Source organism: Phlebotomus argentipes, unplaced genomic scaffold, assembly GCF_947086385.1.
Source record: "Phlebotomus argentipes unplaced genomic scaffold, Phlebotomus argentipes genome assembly contig_15, whole genome shotgun sequence".
Classification (NCBI taxonomy): Eukaryota; Metazoa; Arthropoda; class Insecta; order Diptera; family Psychodidae; genus Phlebotomus; species Phlebotomus argentipes.
Genome location: NW_026776181.1, coordinates 2,472,317 through 2,494,723, shown reverse-complemented (window position 1 = coordinate 2,494,723; position 22,407 = coordinate 2,472,317). Strand labels below are relative to the sequence as shown.

The 22,407-nt window shown below is 40.0% G+C and overlaps 2 protein-coding genes across 3 annotated transcripts; both read left to right on the top strand.

The window, feature by feature from the left end:
- Positions 1 to 53: 53 nt before the first annotated feature.
- LOC132263046 (large ribosomal subunit protein P1) lies at positions 54 to 837 on the top strand. The gene is made up of 2 exons (XM_059762605.1): positions 54 to 227; positions 476 to 837. Exons 1-2 carry the CDS (start codon positions 156 to 158, stop codon positions 740 to 742), a joined length of 339 nt encoding a protein of 112 aa, XP_059618588.1. The 5' UTR covers positions 54 to 155; the 3' UTR covers positions 743 to 837.
- A 146-nt stretch (positions 838 to 983) lies between these two features.
- On the top strand, positions 984 to 18,233 carry LOC132263041 (arf-GAP domain and FG repeat-containing protein 1). Of its 2 annotated transcripts, XM_059762600.1 has the most exons (6): positions 984 to 1,403; positions 13,345 to 13,533; positions 14,107 to 14,723; positions 15,577 to 15,666; positions 16,314 to 16,696; positions 16,775 to 18,233. In XM_059762600.1, the coding sequence occupies exons 1-6, from the start codon at positions 1,219 to 1,221 to the stop codon at positions 16,808 to 16,810; spliced, it is 1,500 nt and encodes a 499-aa protein (XP_059618583.1). In that variant the 5' UTR covers positions 984 to 1,218; the 3' UTR covers positions 16,811 to 18,233. The 2 variants fall into 2 exon arrangements, with proteins under 2 accessions (XP_059618583.1, XP_059618584.1); XM_059762601.1 differs by lacking the exon at positions 15,577 to 15,666 and having other exon boundaries at positions 990 to 1,403.
- The last annotated feature ends 4,174 nt before the right edge of the window (positions 18,234 to 22,407 follow it).

The window sequence follows — 22,407 nt, the reverse complement described above, 5'->3', positions numbered from 1 at the left end:
TTGTTCGAAAAAGCTCCGCCGCAGATTTCGAACGTCACGTTGACGCCGATGGCGGTCTTTCCGGTTTCCACCGTTCACTGTGCTTGTTCTCGCTCCGTGAGCTAAGGCCGATTTCAGGCAACTTGCACGCTTTGCAATCACTAAACGCAGCAGAAATGTCGACAAAGGCTGAACTGGCTTGTGTGTACTCCGCCCTCATCCTCGTGGACGACGATGTGGCCGTGACGGTAAGGAAAATGGGGTGGAAACGCAGCGGTGTGTCAACGTGTTTCCACACACGCCACTCTGCACTGTTTTCTCCCCAAATCACTGTGAAATGTCCAAACTATTACCATATCTTGCATGCATTTTGTCCAAAGAGCCTCATTTTATGAAAACGGGGCTGAAAACTCATTGTCTGTACTTGAGACTTCCTTCCCGGACGCAATGTGAGGTTATGTTTAGTGACAACCGGAATCTCTTTGGACCTTTGCAGGGTGAGAAGATCAGCACCATCCTGAAGGCTGCTGGCGTTGATGTGGAGCCCTACTGGCCCGGACTCTTCGCCAAGGCGCTCGAGGGTGTCAACGTGAAGGACCTGATCACCAACATTGGATCCGGAGTCGGTGCTGCGCCTGCTGCCGGAGCCGCTCCAGCTGCTGCTGCGGCTGCCGAGGCTCCTGCCGCCGCCAAGGAGGAGAAGAAGAAGGAGGAGGAACCAGAGGAGTCCGACGACGACATGGGCTTCGGGCTGTTCGAGTAAACTCCGGAAATTCCGTGACGAACTGAGCGGGCAGTACAGTTTTAATGTACAAAGGCCGCGAGGGCGGATGAAATAAACCTTTTTCTGTGAGAAAATGAGTGGTTTTTCAAGGCGCAGATTGATCATTTTCTGGGAAATGCAAGAAGATTCCTTGGTAAAGACAAAAAAAGGTGCAAGAAATGAGGTGTGTGTCTAGACTAGTTTTATGACGCGCGTCCGGGAATAGTGACAGCCTGGGATGCTGTAAGTTTTGACAGGTGTCACCGAAGTGGCAGTGTCGTTCGAGGAATCGCGAACAACGGGTGCTTAAGATGTTGCAATTTCGCTGATAATTGGCGGCGCGACGGGAAAAGAGAACGAAAAACCACACCTGACAGTGCAATGTGCGGACAGCGGGCGTGAGAAGTGGCGCCCGGGGTGCGCGAGTGCAGCAAAGTGGACAGACTCGGGGGCCCGGAGCCTCCCCAGTGAAGTTGATGAAAAGAGAAATTTCCAAGATGGCGGCGGTTCGCAAGAAGACCGACGACAAGAATTTGAAGATTCTGCGGGAGATCGTGTCGCTTGGCGGCAATCGGCAGTGCTTCGATTGCGGCCAGAGGGGCCCCACATACGTCAACATGACCATCGGGTCGTTCGTGTGCACCAGATGCTCGGGAATGCTGTAAGTGTGACGCCCTCCTTTGTCATCCGTCCGGAATCACCCGGATGCGCGCGGCCTCGCGGGGCCCCCAGGCGCGCGAGCAGGTGGCGAGCAGGTGTGACTCATCGCTATCTGCCGCGCCCTGGCGATCGGGTAGCGCCCCAGATGTCGCTGGCACGAGTGCGAGCGGGGCCAAGGGGAATAATGGGCACATCTCGCGGACGATCCGCTACTTGGCCCAAATGCCAGCGGCATTGTCGATTCAAAATCTGTGGCCAGCGAGAGTCACAGAAGCGTGCTAAATGTATTCCATCTGCATGCGAAAAGCGAGATTCATTCTTGCAAAATCCCCCCCAGGCATGGTTGTTTACACAACTGTTGCGGTAAACAAAAGCGCAAGCCCTTTCGGCCGGCGTCAACAATGCCAGGGCGCTTCGGCGGAGCTCAAATTCCCCGTCAATTGACGGAAGACATTCGATTGGAATTCGTACGGAATTGAGGGAATTTAATTGATTGTGATTCTATTGATTGAGACATTCATGGGTAGATTGAATTTGCGAAGCGGGTGTCGAGGAACCTTTCAAAATAGACACAAAAGATTCGTTGATACTTTATTGTGTCAATCTTTGGGCACTTCCGATGACCTCTCTTTAGATCCTTGAAGGCGAAAACTTGCGATAATATATTCCCGAGTGTCTCAATTCTCTTTCTAGACAATTTTTGCAAGTGAATTGCGCTTCGTGTTGCGACACAAGCCATGAATAATGGGGCATTTGGGGTGAATCATTCCTGTTTTTTTTCATGTCTTCTGCTGCTGTTGCCATTGGAACACAGTCCGATATTGAGCAAATACAACATGCTTATGCAGTATTGATTACACGACGAACTGTTCCAGAAGCCTGAACTTGTGGGACTTCCCTTGACTTCTTGTTTTTTTTTTATTTCAGAATTGATGCACTCGAGTTGTAATTGAATTTATAGGCGGTTTTCTCACATGCTTGAAAGTTGATTGAATGTATAAAAATCACATGTGAAGTGAACTTTTCATCGTTGATTGTTAATGTTTGATTGATGATTTTCCTCTCGCTTGGCAGCGCAATTTTCTCTATGTGTGCGATGTTTAATGAAAAATTCTCGGTTGACATGCTGATTGTTGTCAGCAAGGAGTCCGCTTAAGGAGTCAGCAGGGAGTTTGGCAATAATTGCCAATTTTCGTCTCTTTTTCGCCTCTGCTGGCGTCCATTTGCCGCAGCCCATTTCCAGGGCACAAAGTGGGCGGCCTGGGGGGAATTAACAAGACCTCCAGAGTGGCCGGAATGCGGAATGGGGCGCCGTGACAGTGTTAACATAAATAGGGAATTTATGGGATTTAATAGGCACACAGAGAGAGGACAAGAAAGCAGATCCCAGAAGCTGAGGACATTGAATGTGTTGGGACAAGAGATAGGAGAGCAAGAGAGAGAGTGTGTGTGAATAATGGTGAGGATAAACACTCTCGAATATCTCAATTGTGGAGCAATTTACCTTGACTGTTTATCATCTCAACCCTTGGCATTTCCCACCCAAAAGCATCCCAATTCACCCACAAAAGCTCACCAGAGAGATTGTGTGCGGATGATGATTTATTGGATGACCAAACCACATCTTATGCGATCATGAACAACACACAATTCGATTTCCAGCAACGACATTCTCTCATTCGTCCCTCTGAAATGGGTGAAAGACAATCTGAAAAGACCTAATAAGACCTTTTCCGCTTCTGGAACATGCAAGAAATGGTGCAGAATTTGTATGTAAAAATTGCATGAAACATTGAACATGTTTCGATTATTCAGCAAAAGACCCAAACTTTTTCAGAGGGAAAATCTTACTGAAATTTCCATATCGATGGATGAATAAAAAAAACTATGAAAAGTTGATTTTCAAACGTCGACAATGTCATTTCGCTATTTAAAAAGAACATTTTAACTGAATTTTCCACTCCTGACATGGATTTTAACATGAAAATTGATAAACAACCTTGAAATTGAAGAAAAACTCACCTTGCAAACTGGATTTTTTTGTTTTTCTCCTCCGTTCGTAGGAAAATTTCAATTTTTCAGGAGTGAAATGTTGAAGATATTCAACCGTAGATTGCATTTTGTGGATAGATTGGCATTTTATTAGAAATTCTCTGTTTTCCACCCCTATTCAGTGGGGCTGAGTAAGAGAATATGATTGCAGTGGTCTGTTGAACACTGAAAATGAGGTGAATATGCATTTGCTTAAGGCAATATAATCCCATCAATATTGTGCAGATTATGTGCGAAGAGTGCTTGAGATGCACCCGGAATGAGGAAATCAATCAATGCCATCGCTTTTTCTCCAACAAATCTCAAAATAATCACTCTTTATAGTTCAAGCATTGGCTATTTCGCACAGTTTTAATTGCTGCGCAATGTTGTTTAAATGATTCTCTCTCTCTCTCTCTCTCGTTCACTGTGTGTGTGTAATAATTTTTGAGTCCAGTGTCCCAAATCCGAGATAAGCAGGCACGCTTAGCATGATGCTCGGCAATCAGAGTAATTTGCTTTTGCAATAAGCGGAAGATTAGATGCCTTTGGCGTTGATTAGATAGTAAAACTGCTGTAAGGGATGTGCAATGGAGGATTTTTTGAGTGTGTGATTTATAATGGGTGAAGAAAAACACACAAAGAGAGGAGGAAACTAGTTAGATTCTTTGTTGCCTTCTTAAGTGCGATGAATAACAGATTCATCGCATGATTTGCTATGAACTTTTTGAATCTTGCATGAGAGGAGAAGAGAATAGAAGAAAAAGAGAGCGTCACATGTCATTAAACACCATGTAATCTGGAATGTCTCTCGCTGATGATCAACGACGCGAATTCACAATTAATAAATATTAACATCATTAGTGTTGATAAACAAATTAACGCTCGATGGCTGATGACGCAAATAATGTGTGTCGACTTACATTCCGAACATTCTATTCTCATAACTGCTCGGGAGGAAATTGTGCGCCTTGTCTTTAATCATTACACCATGAAGTATCGATCTGGTGATTGTATATTTTTCCTCCTTCTCTTCACCTCTCACTCTCAATCTTTCTCGTCAACCTGAGGTTTTGCGGGGTGGTTTCCAGGTAGATTTTCACTCAACAATGGAACTGACATACTTCCAGATTTGACCGAAAATGTGTGTGTGCGTCTGAAAGACATCCGGATGTTATTTAACAATGAGGGGAAAAAATGCTTTACAGGAAAAGAAAACATGGTTTGGCTTTTTTTCCAGCAGGGTTCAATTTTTTTTTAGGTCAAGATAATTAAATGCGAATCAGGGTGAAGTAAATATTCTGCTGAATTTTTTTCAATTCATGCTTTTATGTGCAATTTGCTGAAAATTTTTGGCTCATGTGAATTATTATGTGTTTATTTAATCTGTAAAAATTACCGTGTCAATTTAGTGGGTAAATAAGAAAATTTGGAGTAATTTCTCTGCAGAGTTTCTGCGTGTGTGTGTTTGTGTGTTTTGAATGATATGTTTTCAAGGTGGATTTGCGATAGACATTTTTTTTTCTGATTTGTTATTCGCACAAAAGCGGAAAGGATGTGAAATAATATATTGTCGAAATGTATTTTTTTTTATATCCATTAAGTGAATGTTGTACAGAAATTTGTAATTAAATTGAAAGTATATTTCGCTTTTTATTTCATACATTTTCAAATGAACGGGGCGAAGCAGTAAAAAATGAGTCATTGTTGGAAGAAAGGGAATAAAATGTTTGTGTACTGTTTTATATTCCATACTTGATGAATTTCACATAGGTAATATTACAGTTTTTTTGGCTGGTCGATTTATGACGCCGTGAATGGAGAGATAAAAATAGAAGCAGAGAAAAAAAAACTTTCCTTATTATTGAGCGTGTGGGGCTGATGAAAAGTGGTTTTGGTATTTCTCGTCTCTCCGCATGTCCACTGACGAGGATGAGGACGACGATGAAGAAGAAGAAGAGGGTGGAAAAGTTTGTTGGACAGAGAAATTCTCTGTTTGTTATTGCCCATATTCACAACATTTAGTCCGTAATTCTATATATATTCCAGAATTGGAGACTTGCTTTCTTTTTCTATATGTTATGTGCGCCCAAAAAGAACTGCGGACGAGTAATATGAGGTACTTTATGGGTTTCTGCTATGGCATGATGATCTCCTTTGAATTCTCACAGCCTGTGCGGGACAACTGATAGTGTAGTTTCCTTTCTCAATTGCTCAAGCATATATACACATTTTTTTCGGCCATGTGATACTTTTCACATGAGGCCTTCTTCGCGATGAATTCTATGTATCATTTTCTTGGAATATATTTATTACATCTCATCGTCCTGTGCCACTTGAGATGTCTGTCTCTGTGTGTGTTTGTGTGTTCGCGAGGGAGACATTAAAATGAGAGATTTTTTTTGACAAATGAAGTGTGGGGCTTTTTGTTCAATGAAAGACTCTATTTTTAAGCATCTTGTTTACGCTTTCTCTCACTCTCTGGCTTAAGAGAGAGAGCGCACATCATATGGCGACTTTGAGCGCGATGGTTTATTTTTAAAGAAGTTCGTGACCTAGAGACTTTAGCAATTCGACAGAGATCACGCGGCTCGAAGGTCAATTTTTTCTTCTCCCACTTCTCTGCCTCCACTTGTGATCAATTTAACGTGTGTTGTAATGGCAAAACAATGGGCAAGAATCACTGGAAGAGATCAAGCAATGGCGAACATTCCACGAGTGTGCTTGTATCTTTGGCCTGAATTCAATACAATTGATACATTATAGCGACAACAATATTTGCAATATGTATGTTAAGTAGGCTCAAATCGGATATCAGTGGTAATCGCACACATAAATAGGAATTACATTCGGCCCACCCTTTTCCGACGCATCGACCATGACTAATGGGTCAAATATTGCAAAATTGTCACCAAATTCAGAGTGATTAATGTGCACCAGAGAAAATCAGTTGTGTGAATTTACTTTGGGTGTCTCGAAGGGATTGATATCATGCGAACGAAGTGTCTCATGACAAAAGAAATGCTCCATAGCATGTATGAAATAAAATAATATGGTGCTAAATTGAGGCACGGAAATCATATTTCCTGATTTATGATTTCTTTCTCCTTCACAATTTCCCACTTCGTCGAGGGAATATCAACGCAGCGCGCACGAGAAAATGGGTGTGAAAAAAAGAGAGAGAAGAAACACTTTTTATCCATAAATGCGTATGTTTAGAGAATTATACTGCGATTGTGGTTTTCAATTTCATTCACAAAATGATTGCCATTGAAGGCAAAGAGGAAGGACAGACAGAGATGGTGATAGGAGGAGTTTATTTATGAGAAACGCGCGCGCTTCCAGCACAAAAGTCACATTTTTATCAAGGAAGAGAGAGAGCAAGTGCGTGGGGTGGAATGGGTGATATGGGAGAGTGTTGGAAGAGGAGGAAAAAACAGATGAGAATGAGTTGGAATTTTTCCCTCTGTTTCTCTTACTCATCCTCCAGAAGCTTTGGGTTTTTACGGCCCTTCCTCGCCATCAGCCACACTCATAATTCACTTGGGTGATGCAGGATTCTTCGCGTGTGCCAGCCCGCAAATATTCGCTGATAACAGCGCTTTTCAGCAACACTCTTTCTCTCGGGGCGAACGCAGTGTATATATAGGTATGTGGACTCCGGGGGGATGACAAATGGGCGAAAGTGTGGTGGAGAGTCTCAACTTTGATCTCAAGAAACTATCTGTGAAAGACATGTTGCGCGTCAGGACAGAGAAAGAGAGAGAGAGAGAGAGTTCTTGCAATGCCCCGAGTACTGATGAAGAAGAAGAGTTACGGAGAAGAGGAGGAGTTCAAAGAGCAGTCAGACAATTGAGATGTATGGCAAGGATTTTAATGGAGGGTTTTGTGCAGAGCAATCATATGCAGAATATGGTTCGAAAAAAAAACAGCTTCAAGAGAGCTTTACCTGACTTGAAAATGTGATACATCTTTTGACAAGGGTTTATATTCCTATTAATTGTATATTTCAAGCATTAATCTTTCACCGTTTATATCAAATATTGACCTCTGTTGAAGGTCTTTTGAAAGAGCGCAAATTGAATCTAATATTTCGCTATATTAACACCTGAAATGTCTCTTGAAATTTGCATGAAGAAATATCATTAGAGAGAGAGAGGGCGACAGACACAGAGGTAAATTGAAAGGTAAAGCTGTAATGGGTCTATCTTGAGTTTCCGCAAATTAAATGTGAATGGAAATTGTGTTGGAAAAGTTTTCTGGATTGGGGAGATAATTAAGAAGAAGAGAGGGAACAAGTGGAGAAACCACTTAATTTACAAAATGTTTCTTCTTTTGCAAATTCTGTGAAGAGTCGCACTTGTTCCCAGTTGAAGTGAAGTGTGAAGTGTGTGTGTGTGTTGGCTGTGAAAAGGGTTATTGCGACTCCCCTTCTTGCTGTGGTGTGACACTGAAAGTTGACGGAATAGGAGAGAATGGACGCGATAATTTAGCCACATGAATGAACAGCAAGTATAAATTTCGATAATAGCACGCACAATATATTTTTTTTATGCGAAACACAAAAAAGAAACACATTGATAGTGAACGTACACGCGAAAATTCAATCAAAAACAATCACGATCGGATGGTAATTTATTGGTATGACTGGCGATGATGGCATTTTTTCGGTACGCCGAGTGGATTTTCGTGAATTTTCCCACAAACTCAATTAATTGATTAATTTGATAGTGTTTTATGGTTGTGGCGAATTAGCATAAGAGGCGCGTAGAGTGTTGATGATTTCTTTGTCTCTCGCGTGTGTCGCACAATGACTGAGAGTCTGCTTCGAACCAGTGTGAGCGTCTTTGGGAGTGTTATTCTAAGAAAATTGCCCGAGTGCGGTCATTTAAATACACTATATACGATGGTTTCTATCAAGATTATGCGCGACTGTCGGTGTTTGCTGTAGAGAGGATGAATAGCAAGTCTCTCGTGTTAATTGAGGTGTGTTTTTTTACTGTATTTCTTCAGCTCAAAGCTCAGAAGACATTGGTTTCTCCTTCAATAATTCTCGGAAAAATATATTTCACTGTGGAAGAATATGATGTGTCTTTCATTAACTTCCACCCACTGATAGTTAGAGGTGATTTCAGTGGGGTTTTGTTTGCGTGAAAATCACGAACTTTCAGAGTGCTTTTTTGGCTTTTTTAATGGAATTTGCAAACTTAAAATAATAGAAAATTAGTTGAGAAAACATCAGAGTTTGTGAGTTCTACTTTCGCTCTTTCTCTTTCTGTTGTATTTCAGGTGGAAATTCTGCTTGAGATGACAGAGAAAATGTGTTGAAAATGAGTGGGAAATTTATTCAACAAGACTCAATCATAACTTCTAAACACCACGAAGAATATCTCAATGGGATTCTCTTGCACAATGCCAAAAGTGTAATGGCATTTATATGAATAATAATGGAGCATTCGGAGAACAATGGTTAAACAATGGCAATAGTTGTATTTTTTGAAGTTTTGTCTCCTGCTGTGAATTTATTGCAGAAACTTTCATTGTTAATTAAAATAATATATTAGTTTTTCCATCTTATTTCCCCACTAAAAAGGCAAACGCATAAATAAAGCCTTGGCTGGATGCTGAAAAGCACGATGGAACTTATGATCATTTTGTTGCACATTTTCCGGCACTTTTCAGGCATCGTGAAGACATTGCAAGGTGACAATTCAGTGGGAGTTTCATGCAATGAGACACACTGCGGGGGTTGATTGTGTGTGTAGTAAACGATTCAATTAGAGTAATTATTTTGTGAGATATTTTTTATGCCACCTTCTCACCTGTTAATGGCTTCTAATGGAGGGCATTTGGCCTGTGTGATGGTGAGAAAAAATCAATATGTTAAGAGAAGGAGACGGAAAAAACTAAGTGAAGGGAGGAAAAAGTGAGACTCTCGGCGTAATGGGGAAAATATTAATGAGAGAAGTGGGGAGGAAAAAAGTGCGAGAGAAAAGTCTCGCGTGCTTACAAATATTGGGAGACTTTGCAAACTTTCCTTCTGGCCGAAAGAAGTTGGGTTGATGGAGGATGAGAGAGAGAGAGAGAAAGAGAGTGTCGAAGTTTTGCTCCGCAGAGCGTTTTCCTTGTGAAAACTTTTCACACTTACAAGAGAGTTTGTGATTAAAAAGGGATTAAGAAGAGTGGTTTTGTGGGGTGAGAAATAGTGTGAGAGAATGTACAAGTTGTAGAGCCAATTGAGAGAGGGCCATTCTGAGATGGAGTGACTTTATATGTCAAGACTGTCGAGTGACTTGAGCTGCACTTCAAGCACTCCAAAATGTTGTGGAAGTGATAATTGAAGCGTCTCACGTTCTCAGTGTAATTATTCCATCTTGTCTCAATCAATTATTTCTGTGCTGGAGATTGAAAATTCTCTGTGAGTCTATTTTTATTTATTTTTACTATTTTATTATTATTATTGTGTTCTGCTGACGCTGATGGCAAACAATGCCACCCGACAGACCAGGAAGACGTCGCCTTTTCCTGTTGATCAGTTTGGGTTTATTAAATTTACTTACCAAAATGATTCACCTTCTTCGCTGTTGACAAAGGTTGTAATCCAATAATTTGACAACAGCGAATTTTTGGAGGAAATCCGAGATATTGTTAAGTGCAAAACCCACACGAAATTGTCACATTTACAGAAGTAATCGCATTTTGTGACATCAAAAGAAGTAATTTGATGATTCAATTGTGTGAAGAATTCGTTCGGAATTCCTCTGAAATGTTACTCCTTATGCTTTTATCTTGGGAAATTCTTTCACATACTCATCAAGATTTCATATTCTATTGATAAAGCATAAATGTAATTAATTGGGTTAATGTTTAATCGTGAGATATTGTGTAATCCCGAGGAATATGTAATTAATTGTAGATTGAATAATGTTCGTAATGCAAATTGACAATCAGAATTTGACGCGATGATTTTAAGCTACTTATAAAGCCATTCTCATGGCATGGCTGAAGCCATGAACGAGTTCGTCAGCTGGGTTCGCGGCACTTTTTCTGCGCTAACGTCTCTATTTAGTGTTTTTCTTCCGTCACTTCTTTGCAACAATAACACGGACAGAGTATATAAGGTTGGAGTTGATGGTATAAATAAAAAGTCATGATAGAGAACCACCCATCAGCAATCTGAAGGCATATTTTTGTAATACATTTTCCGCGTATGTGTGTAGAATAAGTTTTTTTCAAAAGATTTATTTACTCTTCCTCCTTCAACTCCATGAATCATCAATTATTTTGGAAACTCCGAGTGTGTCTAAAGCCTGTGCGATATATATGTATGTAATGTTGTGAGGAGAATTGTGCACACATTTATAAATTATTTGCACGACTGATTTTTGAAAACATTTTTCCACCACTCAATGATTGGAGATGATCTCGCTGCTATTTGGAGAGAGAGAATATTGGTTTGATGAAAGAAGTCGAGTCATTTTGGGTGGAAAATTCGCAATTTGAACGGTTTTTCCTTTGGATGTGAAAGAAAAGCATTCAAAAGTGACGAGGATTGTAGAAAAACATGTGTTTCCAATGTGATACAACGGCGCGCACACAATACACTTTATTTTTATGGCGATACTGCAAAATGGTTTAGTAAATAAAACAACACGTTTTACGAGACTCTTTCTTGGGCACTCTTTTTTTTCTCTGCCTGCCTCTAAATTTATTGGGCTCGCTTTTTCTGCAGCGTGCTTAATTGTACGGGCTTTTCATCTGCAAATGCTCTCGTGTGTAAACAAATACTCACGAGATATGGCATTTTGTGGATTTTTCTGAAAAGGTGTGAGCGTGTGAGACATAGAGAGAGAAAGAGATGTGAAAAAAAACACTCCCACTTGATAAATTTGCAAATGAATTAGATTTTATTGCATGTAGATTGCACGAGGAATAAAGTGTACACTGGGAATGGATGAATTATTCTTTCCAAATCATCTCTCTTTCTCCTGTTTCTATTCTCTTGAATTGCCACAAAAACATCAGAGAGATCATTATTCTGTGTAATTTAATCAAAAATTCCCTTTGGAGACAAATAATAATTGAGAGTAGGTGTGTTTTTGCTTGTCCATGAACTTTTTCGAGAGTACTTTGTGCGAATGGAGTGAGAGAAGAGAGCGGAGGAGGGTGAAATCTTACAAATAATTTAACCACATCAACGCTAATAAGAGATCCCGTGACTTTTTCGGTCATGCAAATTGAGTTATTTTTTACATGGGTATAAATGAGCTCAATTTGTGTCTTGTGCAGAGTCGATTTTCTCTTTGTTTTCTCGAGACCCTCGTAAGTTTGGGGGGGAGGAAAAAAATTTGGGGAGAAGACAGAAAGAAAGATTCGACAATTCTCATGCTGCCTTCAGCAGTTTCGATAGGGAAATATGGAATTTGTGACGCAAGAGTGGGAGGAAATGCAAATGCTGATTGAAAGGAAAATTGAATGGAAATGAGGCTAAAATTGCTGAAGAGGAATGTGTAACAGAAGAGTCAACATGTTGACATTGCATGGAATGACAGGAGAGATCGATTATTGTCACAAATTGAATGATAAAGTGATTGTGAGGAGAGAGATAGTAGGAAAAGTTGTCTTTTCTTCCAAAGACAAGAATCACAAGCAAAGAGAAAAGAGAGAAATGACAGTGTTTTAAAATGCAAATTCCTCCAAATGGCGATGGTGACGCAAAGAGAGGAAAATTGTAAACTATTGTATCCAATATTGTGAACCCATTGACCTCATTTGGAGGCGATTGACGAGAGTTGTTCTGTTGGACGTGCGATGGAAAGAAATTAAGAAGGAAATAGTAGACAAACGGAGAGAGAGAGAGAGTCTATCTCTCTTGCGCCATTGCGATTTGGTGTGTGAGAAAAATGCAAATTGATATACAATTTGCATATGATTTAAGTCAAGGTTGTCACCATCATTGATCTCATCGGGAAATCATTTGCCTGTTATGTATATGAGAAGAGGCACGAGGAGAGAGAAAGAGAGATGCTGGATTGCAGATATAGAGTTAGTGAGTGGGGAAAGAAAATGTATTCTCACAAGTTTTTGTGTGCCGCTTGAGATAAGACCTCTTTTTCCCTGCTGTTTTTATCGCTACAATAAATTCAAGATGCTCAAGACGAGGGATAAAAATGGATTAAATCGCCCTTTTTTTGCCTTCAACAAACTCCTATGACGGGAAGACGTTGAGATGACCCAATAGTATGCCAATGAGTGCGATAGATTTGCATTTGGGACAATTTGACTCTTGCATAATCTATTTTGTGAGATTCTCTTGTAAGAAGATCTCTTCAGTGCATATTTATGATGATCATGAATGCATTTCACGTAGAGTTCAATCATCAGATTGTAATTGCAATGCATGGGAAAATGTTTATTTGGTTATTTGGCCACAACATCGACATGTCTCGCAATGTTAATAGTGAATATTTAATTGAACATTTAAAATGTGGGTTTTCCGAGTCATGAGAGTGAATCGATTCCCTTAAGCGATAAGTGCACGTGTGTCTCTAGAAGTGGAGGGATTAGGAAGAACCGCACGTAGTGGATGTTTGTGCGGTGGAAATATCGATGAAACATTTTCCTGAATTTAATCGACTGTCTGGGCACCATAACAAGATAAGGCATGAGTGGCTTGGAAGCATGTGAATTAACAATAAAATCATATTATGATGATGAATGTGAATGGCAGGAAATGTGGCGTATTTCTCTCTCTCTTCTCATCGTTTGAAATCCTATACATGATTAGGTATCATCAATTTAATATTGTAACCGAAAAAATATATAGTTGCTATTATGTGATATTATTATTAGTTATGATTCAATTAATACAATTTTCACACTCTCTTCTTTCTCTCTGTCTCGTCTTTCAGACGGGGAATTACGCCACCGCATCGCGTCAAGTCAATCTCAATGGCCACATTCACACCGGATGAGATTGATTTTATACGCAGTCACGGGAATGACGAATGCGCTAAGACTTGGCTGGGCTTGTGGGATCCCAAGAGGACTCGACCGCACGATCAGCGTGAATTGATGATTGACAAATACGAGCGAAAGAGGTGAGTTTTTTGTTCCATGCTCTGTTGTTGTTTTTCGGTATTTTTGGGGAATAAACTAGTTAGAAACTTATGAGAAAAGCAGATTTTGCAAATGGATTAAAAACCAGATTCGCTTTGCCTTTGTTTTTCACTCTACTATCCAAAGACAAACTTCTGGAGCGAGAATTGTCGGGGAAACTGAGAAAAAGTATCTGATAAAATGGGAAACTTGCAGAAGAATTTTGGCAAAAGTTTGTCAGATTGTTAGCGTCGATTATGTGAATTTTAATTTTGGCAAATTGAAATGAAGTTTGTTAAGCTCCCAAACATAGAATGCATAAACAATGGTTGGTGATGGTGAAGTTTATATTGCTATTGTCCTTGTGGGGGTAAACAAGATGTGGAAATGCACAGAAAGTGCTGGAAATTGAATATATAGAGAAAAGGTGGATATGAAGATGTGGCGTTTTTCCCTCGTGAAATGTGCGATTTGTGTGTTTGTTTGCCTGTGTTGTTATCAGAGGCGGAAATGGAGAATCTTCCTACTTTTTTCTCTAACAAATGCCTCTGTGTTGGCTGTGGCAATCTTTGCAGATACTACTTGGAGCCGGCGAGTCCGCTGAAATCGCTCGCATCGTCCCAGCAATTGACACCATCTGCGACTACCACGACGTCAGTGGCGACGACAACGAATAGTGTGACGCTGGACAATACAGCTGTCTTGAAATCAATCACACTGACGCCCCCGCAATCGCTGCGTCTGCACAATAATAAGAGTGCGCGCTCAACGACGAAAGGCACAGTGAATTTCCAGCATCAGTTCACGCCAGATAGTGAGACGAGTTTATTTAACTTGGGCAATAGTCAAACTAGGTTAAATAATAATAACAATAATAGCGTCGGTGGACATCAAAACGGCCTCACGAGTGACACAACAAGCAGCAGCAATCTCAGTGGAATAGTGGCAAATAATAATAATCATAAATTCACACCGGACACAGATTTTGTGGCTGATTTCGGATCGGCCACTATATTTAATGCAACATCGAGTGCAACAATGGTGAATACAACGGCCAAGAGTCCAGGCAAAATTGCCAATGGCACCAACAATCCATCATCAGCATCATCTGGTCAACAGCAGGTCAATGGGAATGGCGGAGTCAATGAGAATTTTGCCGATTTCGAGCACAACACCATTTACAATTCAGCAGGTAAGCCTAAATTCCCCCAGGAGCCACTCCTCCTTGTCTCCATCTCACTCGTCTATTTGCCATCTGCAAATTGTCCTGGCGTGTCTCTCATCTCCTGAACTCTCTGAGCTTGTGTTTGTTTGTCGTGATATGATGGGCAAATTGGGTGAATTGAACCTGAACCGTTTTATGGCATGATTTTACGATTCATCCTGGGGGTTATTTGGGGCGTGAGGAAATGCATAAAATACATCGTCAAATGTGACTCTCATTTGGAGTTGAGCTTTTGGAATTGTGTGTGTGTGTGTGTTTGGAAAAATGTGACTCTTCCCATGGGATTTTGCTCTCTTTCAATCTGGGTTAAAAACGAATGAGATTTTGTTGGTATAAAATGATTTTGTCGCGTTATATCAAATGCATAACTCTTGCATCACACGATTCGCTGTGAAATTGAACTGCGCGGTTTTTTTTTAGATTAGATTTTTATATCACAAAACATAAATGAATGACAATGGATTCAGTTAGAATCGACACTGTGAAATCGCTGAGAATTCAGTCACAAAGTGGCAAATTGTGAATGCATTATTTGGCAAAATCCTGGCGAGATTTGTGAAAATTTCATAGAGACTTGCAATCAATGCATTCATTGCATTCCAGTGGATCTTATAAGGCGCTTAAGTGGCCTGTTTGATGGCTGAGTGGTCCGGTGGAATGGTTGTTGGTGCTTCTGAATAATATTCCGTGGCATTTGCCTTTGCGAGGGCGCCTTTCGCTCAAATGTAGTGTGAATAAATCATTAGGGCGGGTGTTCTCGGGGGGGGGGGGAGGCGGCAAAACATAGCACTTAATTCACAATGGTTCTGTTCTTGTTTAGCCTACCAAACACCACCTCCACCGTCGACACAGTGGAGTTTCTGGCAGCAGTTCCAATGGCCTTTACAGCCTCCGGAACAGAATCGATGGAGTAAGTTTGGAGCGTTCGTGTATTTGTGTGTTTTGAGAGTGGCTTTGTGTGGTCACAACACCCCATTTCAATTGCTCTCTCTCACTCGTTTCTTTACCCCAAGGAAACTTTTCGCCCGTTATCAATTGCTTTGCTCTTTTTTTTGGGTTTTATACTTGCCTCTCCACCTTATTTTTATTTTTATTTCGCCAACAACTTCCTGCAATTGCGTGTAGAGCAATTCAATTTGATTTTTCAGTCGTGCTTGATGATTTTTTTTTCTTTGGTTTTATCATTTCGCACTCTATGAATCTTTGGCTTTAAGAAAGAGAAAAGTTAGTATTTGCATTTTGACGATTTAGTGGTTTTTGCATTGTTAGAATTTATTAAATTTTTTCCACCTTATTTTTTTTCTGTTTAGTTTAACTTTGTTCAATATCGCAAAAGAAAAGCATGTTTTCTGTTGTGCTAAAGAAATAAGAAGCAAATTAAGCATAAGCTTACAGTTTAATAAATTTTGAGTAAAAATCATTCAAAGACAAAAGTTTAGTGTCTGAAAAGAGGTTTTTATGCAGATACAACATCTTTGCTCTGAAGCTGACGGATTCTCTGCGATCTAAGTCTAATCCCAAAGTGTTTTTCGCTAAGACTTCTGAACACTCTTGCAGGTCTTCCCATGTCGCTGAGCTCAAGCACAAGCTTGAACTCGTCCAGTGGAGGATTCGCATCCAATTCGTCGCTCAACTCGACGCCGTCCGCCGACAGATATGCCGCCCTCAAGGATCTGGATGAGCAGCTGCGGGATGCGAAGGAGCGCGAAGTGCCGGCGAACTTTATGGGCGGCAGTCCGAATCCATTCAAGAATCCCTTCCAGGCCAGCGGCGGCGGCGCTCAGTGGGCGCAAAGCGAGGGGGTGTTCAGTGGGACGACGCCCCCGCTGGGCGCCGCTTTCGCGACGACGAATGGCTTCACAAATGGCTACGCGAAGCCCACGGAAGCGCCCCCGCAGTTCAACAATGGCGCTGGAAGCTTCTCATTCAACCCTTTCGCTGTAATTAATTCAGAGGCGCGCGCGCCGAGATGAGTTTGTCAAATTTATAATTGATTGCCCGTTGTTGTGTATTTTCAGACCACTTCCACCCATTCAACTAATCCATTTTTATGAACTCGAGGAAAGAAAGAGGCCATCGGGAGCCGCGCGTGACCCCCAGAAAAAAAGCGGAGGGAACAATGGACAATTTTCACACAGACACAAAAAAACAGTCTACTTTCGACAATTCTCTCTTTGTGTTTTTTTTTACATAATATATTTTATTATTATCAATTAAAAATGATAAAATTAGGTATTCATTTTAATGATGAAGAGAGAGAGAGAGAGATGTGAAAAAAGAGGGATGATGTTAGGACACAAGAGCAAAATTCATTTATCTTGCACACTGTCACTGTTTAATGAAATAATATCCCTGGTAAATAATTGTGAAAGAGAAGAGAGAATCATGAGGAAAATGTATTTCGGAGAATGTGAGAAGAGTGAAGGGAAAGAAGAACTTAAAGTAGTACTAAATATTTTTAATTGAACCACTACTATTAATACCGTCACGTTAGACGACAAGATTCATGCTCAATTTTAACAGATGATAAAATAGAATTTTTCAACTAATCCCTGACGTAATTCCACATCATTTTGGGTGGCATAGAATGGATTTCCGGCGAGATAAGAATGTCCACGATTGTTAGTATTTGTGTAGAGGAGATGATATAAAACCGACATATTTTACTAAATTTAGCGAGCAAGATTATAAGGAGAACAAACAAGTGATTTACTATATACAAGATATATATTAAAAATGAAGAATTATTATTGCTTGTGGCCTTAAGGAATCACGGTGTAGAGAAGTGATGCAAGAGAGAGAGAGAGAGAGAGAGAGAGAGAGAGAAGTGCTAGATTGTGAGGAGCAAAGTGTTGATTAAATTATTCAATTTCCGTCTTAGGATTATACAAAACACTAAATAGAAAGAAAAGAGATGATAAAAATCACATAAAAAAAATTAGTAATGACAAAGAATTGATGTCCAGAAAAAAATGTAGGCTATTTTATTTATATTTGTACATTATACACAAAAAGTGAACTTTTAGCATGTGACGATGAGAAAAAAAAGGTTTTAATCTGAAATGGAGAATAGAAAGAAAAAAAAATACTGTAATATTGCGGAACAATGTCAGTTTCACGGAAGATATTTGCGAGATAATAGAGAAATGAACAAAATATGACGATGAGAATCCCAAGTGATAATGGCAAAATGATCAAAAAAAAAAAAAGAAAAAATAGAAATGCTAGGCGAGATTAATGCTGGGATAATGCAGCAAAGTGTAAACAATTTAACGTTGTGTAGAGAGTTTAAAAAAAAAATCAAGAGAAAAATATTCCAAAGTTTTTAAAATATATTACAAAAGTATAAACGAATTATTTTTTAGAATTTGTTCTCTTCCCTCTTAAACTTATCTTAACCATAATTTCACAACCAACAACCATCAACAAAACACACACAATGTCAATCGCTAAAAAGAAGAAGAAAAAAAAGAAAAACTTTCTCACATTATAGAATATTCCATTTTGGAGGAGAGAAACACAGAAAACCTTTTGATTATAGGAATCTCTTTAGGCATGAATGACAGATGAAGGTATAAAAGAAGAAAGTGAACCAATCATTTACTTGTACATTTGTTTTGTTAATCATTTATTATTTTTTTAATATATAGAAAGCGAAAAAATGGATATTTTGTTTGTCAATAGCCGTAACAAGGCAGAAAACACGCTCTTATTCGCCTCGTTTCACGTCTTTTCCATACGCCTTTTTTCCATCTTCTTCTTCTGAGCGGCCCTTATTCATAAACATTATGTAATGGCATCGAAAGACCCTTGAAAATGTGATATTTTGCTGAAGCGCCTTGTGAAAGAGGCGCGCTCAGGCTGTGAATTTGCATAAAGGAGTGTGAGAGATTTTAAGAGGTTTTGCACGTGATTGAAGAGGGCACAGAAGAACGCCTCGAGAGTTTTGCATTGTGGTGTCATTTTCTGCTGAACCATGTGTTAACTAATTGTGAGATCTTTGAAGGAGCCCTCTTTTGGCTGTCTTCTTTGCTGCCGGCGCTCCGGAACGCGCTCGGCGAGAAAAAAGAAGAGATTTTTGGAAGAGACCGAAAATCTCTTCCAATTTCCGCAATATTTATTATTTTCCCAGAAGAAGAAGAAATGCAAAAATAAATATTTATGACTCAACATGAAAAATCGAGCATTTTGGGGTGGCTTTTTGTGGCTCTCAAACTGTACACTTTTGCTTTGGGAGTTTTGTGTATATAAAACAATTTATTTGTGCAACATTTGTGGCTCTTCTTCGGCCACACACACAGAAAAGATATTGAACACAACTCACCATCCCTATTCTCACTCCTTCCTGCACTTCCTCTCGGGTTGTTTGTCGATTGTGTTGTGGATTGCGCAGAGAGATTCCGCCGTTGGACTTCCCTCAGTTGGACACTCGCAGGAGCTGTGGAAAAGCGGTCAGGTGAGTACTCTGAACTCCTCCTGCTAATTGTTTTCCCGAAGACTAATAGAAAATTCTAATGTAAGAGCGTCGCTGGGCTTCCTCTTTAGTCAATCATGTGCAATTTTAATGTGATCAATTTCAAAGTTTATGCTTGCGAAGGCAACGCAAGGAAAATTGGTATTAAAAGTTTAATTTCAAGAGATATGTCGGATGAAAATCCGAGAGAGATGAGCTTTAATGGTATCGTGTTTGTCTTGACGGGCGTAAGTTTTATTAGATTTTCGCCTTGTTTATGTCTGGAAATTATCCGTCGACTGCTCAATGAGAGGCTTTACAGTTTACAAACTGACTTTGTTAATGAAAGGAATTATGCAAGTTTGTAGTTTACCAAATCACTACCTTCAGTCCATTTCACCGTTTACTCAATGAGAAATAGCCAAGCGGAGTATCCTAGAAACTTATTCAGCTTCTTTTATTTTACTTTCGATTTTTAAAATTGTCTTAAGAAAAAAAAAGAAATCGCACGTAATTCGTATCGATAAGTTCAAAGTGAAGAAAGCAGTGAAGCACTCAGTCTGATTTGGAGGAAATAAGTGCTGAAGAATTATGAAACTGTTCACATTTTATCCTATTAGATTATATCTTTCTTTGTTGAGTGGAATAATAGAAGCAAATACAAAAACTTTGTCCACAGTACATAATTGAGTTCCCATTTGCGAACAGGCGGCAATGGAGTTCGTTGCATTGTTTCCTCCACTGTAAATAGTTGAGTGCATGTTGAATGGGTGGCAAACACTGCGTCTTGGACACGCGCGCGACTCCGGCGTTGAATTCTCAATGAGACTGCAGAAAAGAACATGAGGAAGCCGTTGATCGGAAATAAGTGAAAAGATCCGACAGACAGTGTCTTCCTCTCGCTCTCTTCCTCCAACATTTTTGCCCTTATCTGACTGTCCCATCGCAATCAACATACATTTTCGTCAATAAACCTATAGTCCGTGATGAATATTCAATCGCCCGGCGGTGGCACCATAAATACACGCGCACAGAAGCTCACCGGGAGAGCCGAAGACATGGGTTTCATCCCTGGAATGGTTGTGGCATTGAGATGGCATCTCATCAATTTCATGCCATTCCCAGTGAGATCAATTGTTTGTGGCGCGCTTATCGTTTATTTAATTAACTTTCAGCATCAAGTGCACATCATGCCACGTCAAATACTCGGCCAGCGGCGGCCACAAATTACATTTGACGCCGTTTTGGGATGTTTATCGATACCCAACTCCACAAATCACCCCCTAAATCTCAGGGAAAGATACACATATTTGCAAGGGTGTTTCAAAGTGTGATTGAACGCAAGCGAATGGAGAGGAATTCGCCGAAAGCCACAGAATGCGAGTGATATAATTAAATTTAATAAGTTCTATTGGCCTCTTCAAAGTTACGAATAGTTCTTTACTCATCCAGAGTTAATTAGACACCTAATTGGGTGAAACTATCGCATCTTTCACTGCATTGAACGCAACGTCAGCAGATTCATCGGAGAATCACATTATTTGCAGTGTTTGAGTAAGTTAAGTGATAGCGAATGAGAAGTATAACATTGATGTAAAAATTGTAATTTTGTTTGAACAGTTACAAATATAAGTAGAAGACCAAACTAATATTCTATTGACATTTTCTAAAGGAATAGAATAAAACAAAGTGTCCGGATCTCTGCATATAAATGGCTTGTACAAGAATGATTTCCCCATTGAAAAGTTGCCTAAGCATATCAAGTCTAGAACAGTCATGTAACAGATCAGAGTAATTTTCCGGTGGCACTTCAAAGGCTTAAGCACTTTCTTCTAGGCAAATCCCACTGCAATTGATGGCAATAACGCACTAGGAAAAAGCTGTATGGTGAAATTTGCTACGCGAGTGCGCAAATTGGAACTCAAAACCTCATCTCCACCCCTGAAATCCAGCGATATGCCGGACGCAGCTCGGGTATCACATGCACAAAGCTGATATTTTCCACTGTCGCGTGCAATTCATGGCAAAGAGACTGGAAAAAGATGGACACGAAGGGTCGTGGTTTTGTGATTTCAGCACGAAAATCACAGTGATTTCCTTGCAATCGCACAGAGTCACTGTGGCGTGGGACGTCTCTGCTCCGTCTGCGATGGCATATTGAGCGTCTAATGTCTGTCGCACAGCATATTAGCATAATTTCATGTTGAGTGACGCGCAAAAAACTGCGCCAATGGGGGCAAACGTCGTATTTTTGCCAAGATGTGCTCTTAAGTGATTTTTTGCTGGCGTCACACAAAAAGTCATCTGCCAGTTTAATTGCAAAATAATTCACCTTCATGGGGGGATAAGAGCTTCACGGCTGTCTTCATGCCACTTTTCCTGCCAAATGCGGAGATAAAGGACACCATTTATTGATTTACAGTGGTGAATATTTGATGATTGAGAGAATGTGTTTCAATATCTTCAAATTTATGAATAATACAGCGGCTTTCAAATTATCTCTCTAAACAGAATCATGTTTAATCAATGTAATTCAACATAATTCTATTATCGTTTAACTCGCTTGACTTTAAAGACCGTAATCTTTATTGCATTCCTTGTTCTGCTGGCCACAGACTTTTAGTATAAATTGCAACCTTTCACGGATAGAGTGAGGAAATTAATTTTCCGGCGAGAAAGAAGTCCATAAAAAGGGTCCATTCCTTAACCAGCGACTCACCAGCTAAACTTTTAATTAATTTTCCTCTGCAGACAATTGCTGAATAATTAATTGTTTCGCATCCATGCCAATGGGCCTTCAATGCCGCGCGGCCTCTCGCATTTCCGCCCGAAAAGAGGTCGTCGAAGTGACTCTTCTTTTGGCACACGACGATGCAGAAGATTGGTGAGAAGCTGCAAGTGCACTGAGGAGACGAATGGCGAATGATGTTGTGAAAAATTGCAGGAATAACTTTGGAGTTCGGCAAGAAGAATGGACAATTATTGCTTTCTGAGTGGAGATGCAAAGATACTTGCGAAAACAGGCATTTTTTCTGCCACTCAACATTATTTGTGTGCAATACAAAACTGAGAAGACTGTTGGAGGAATTTGTGTGATAATAGAGTGAAATTTACACAATTCTCGAGCAAGAGAGAATTTATTGGTGAATTGAGAACTAAAGTGCATTTATAATTAAATTCGCAGACAGTAAATTATTT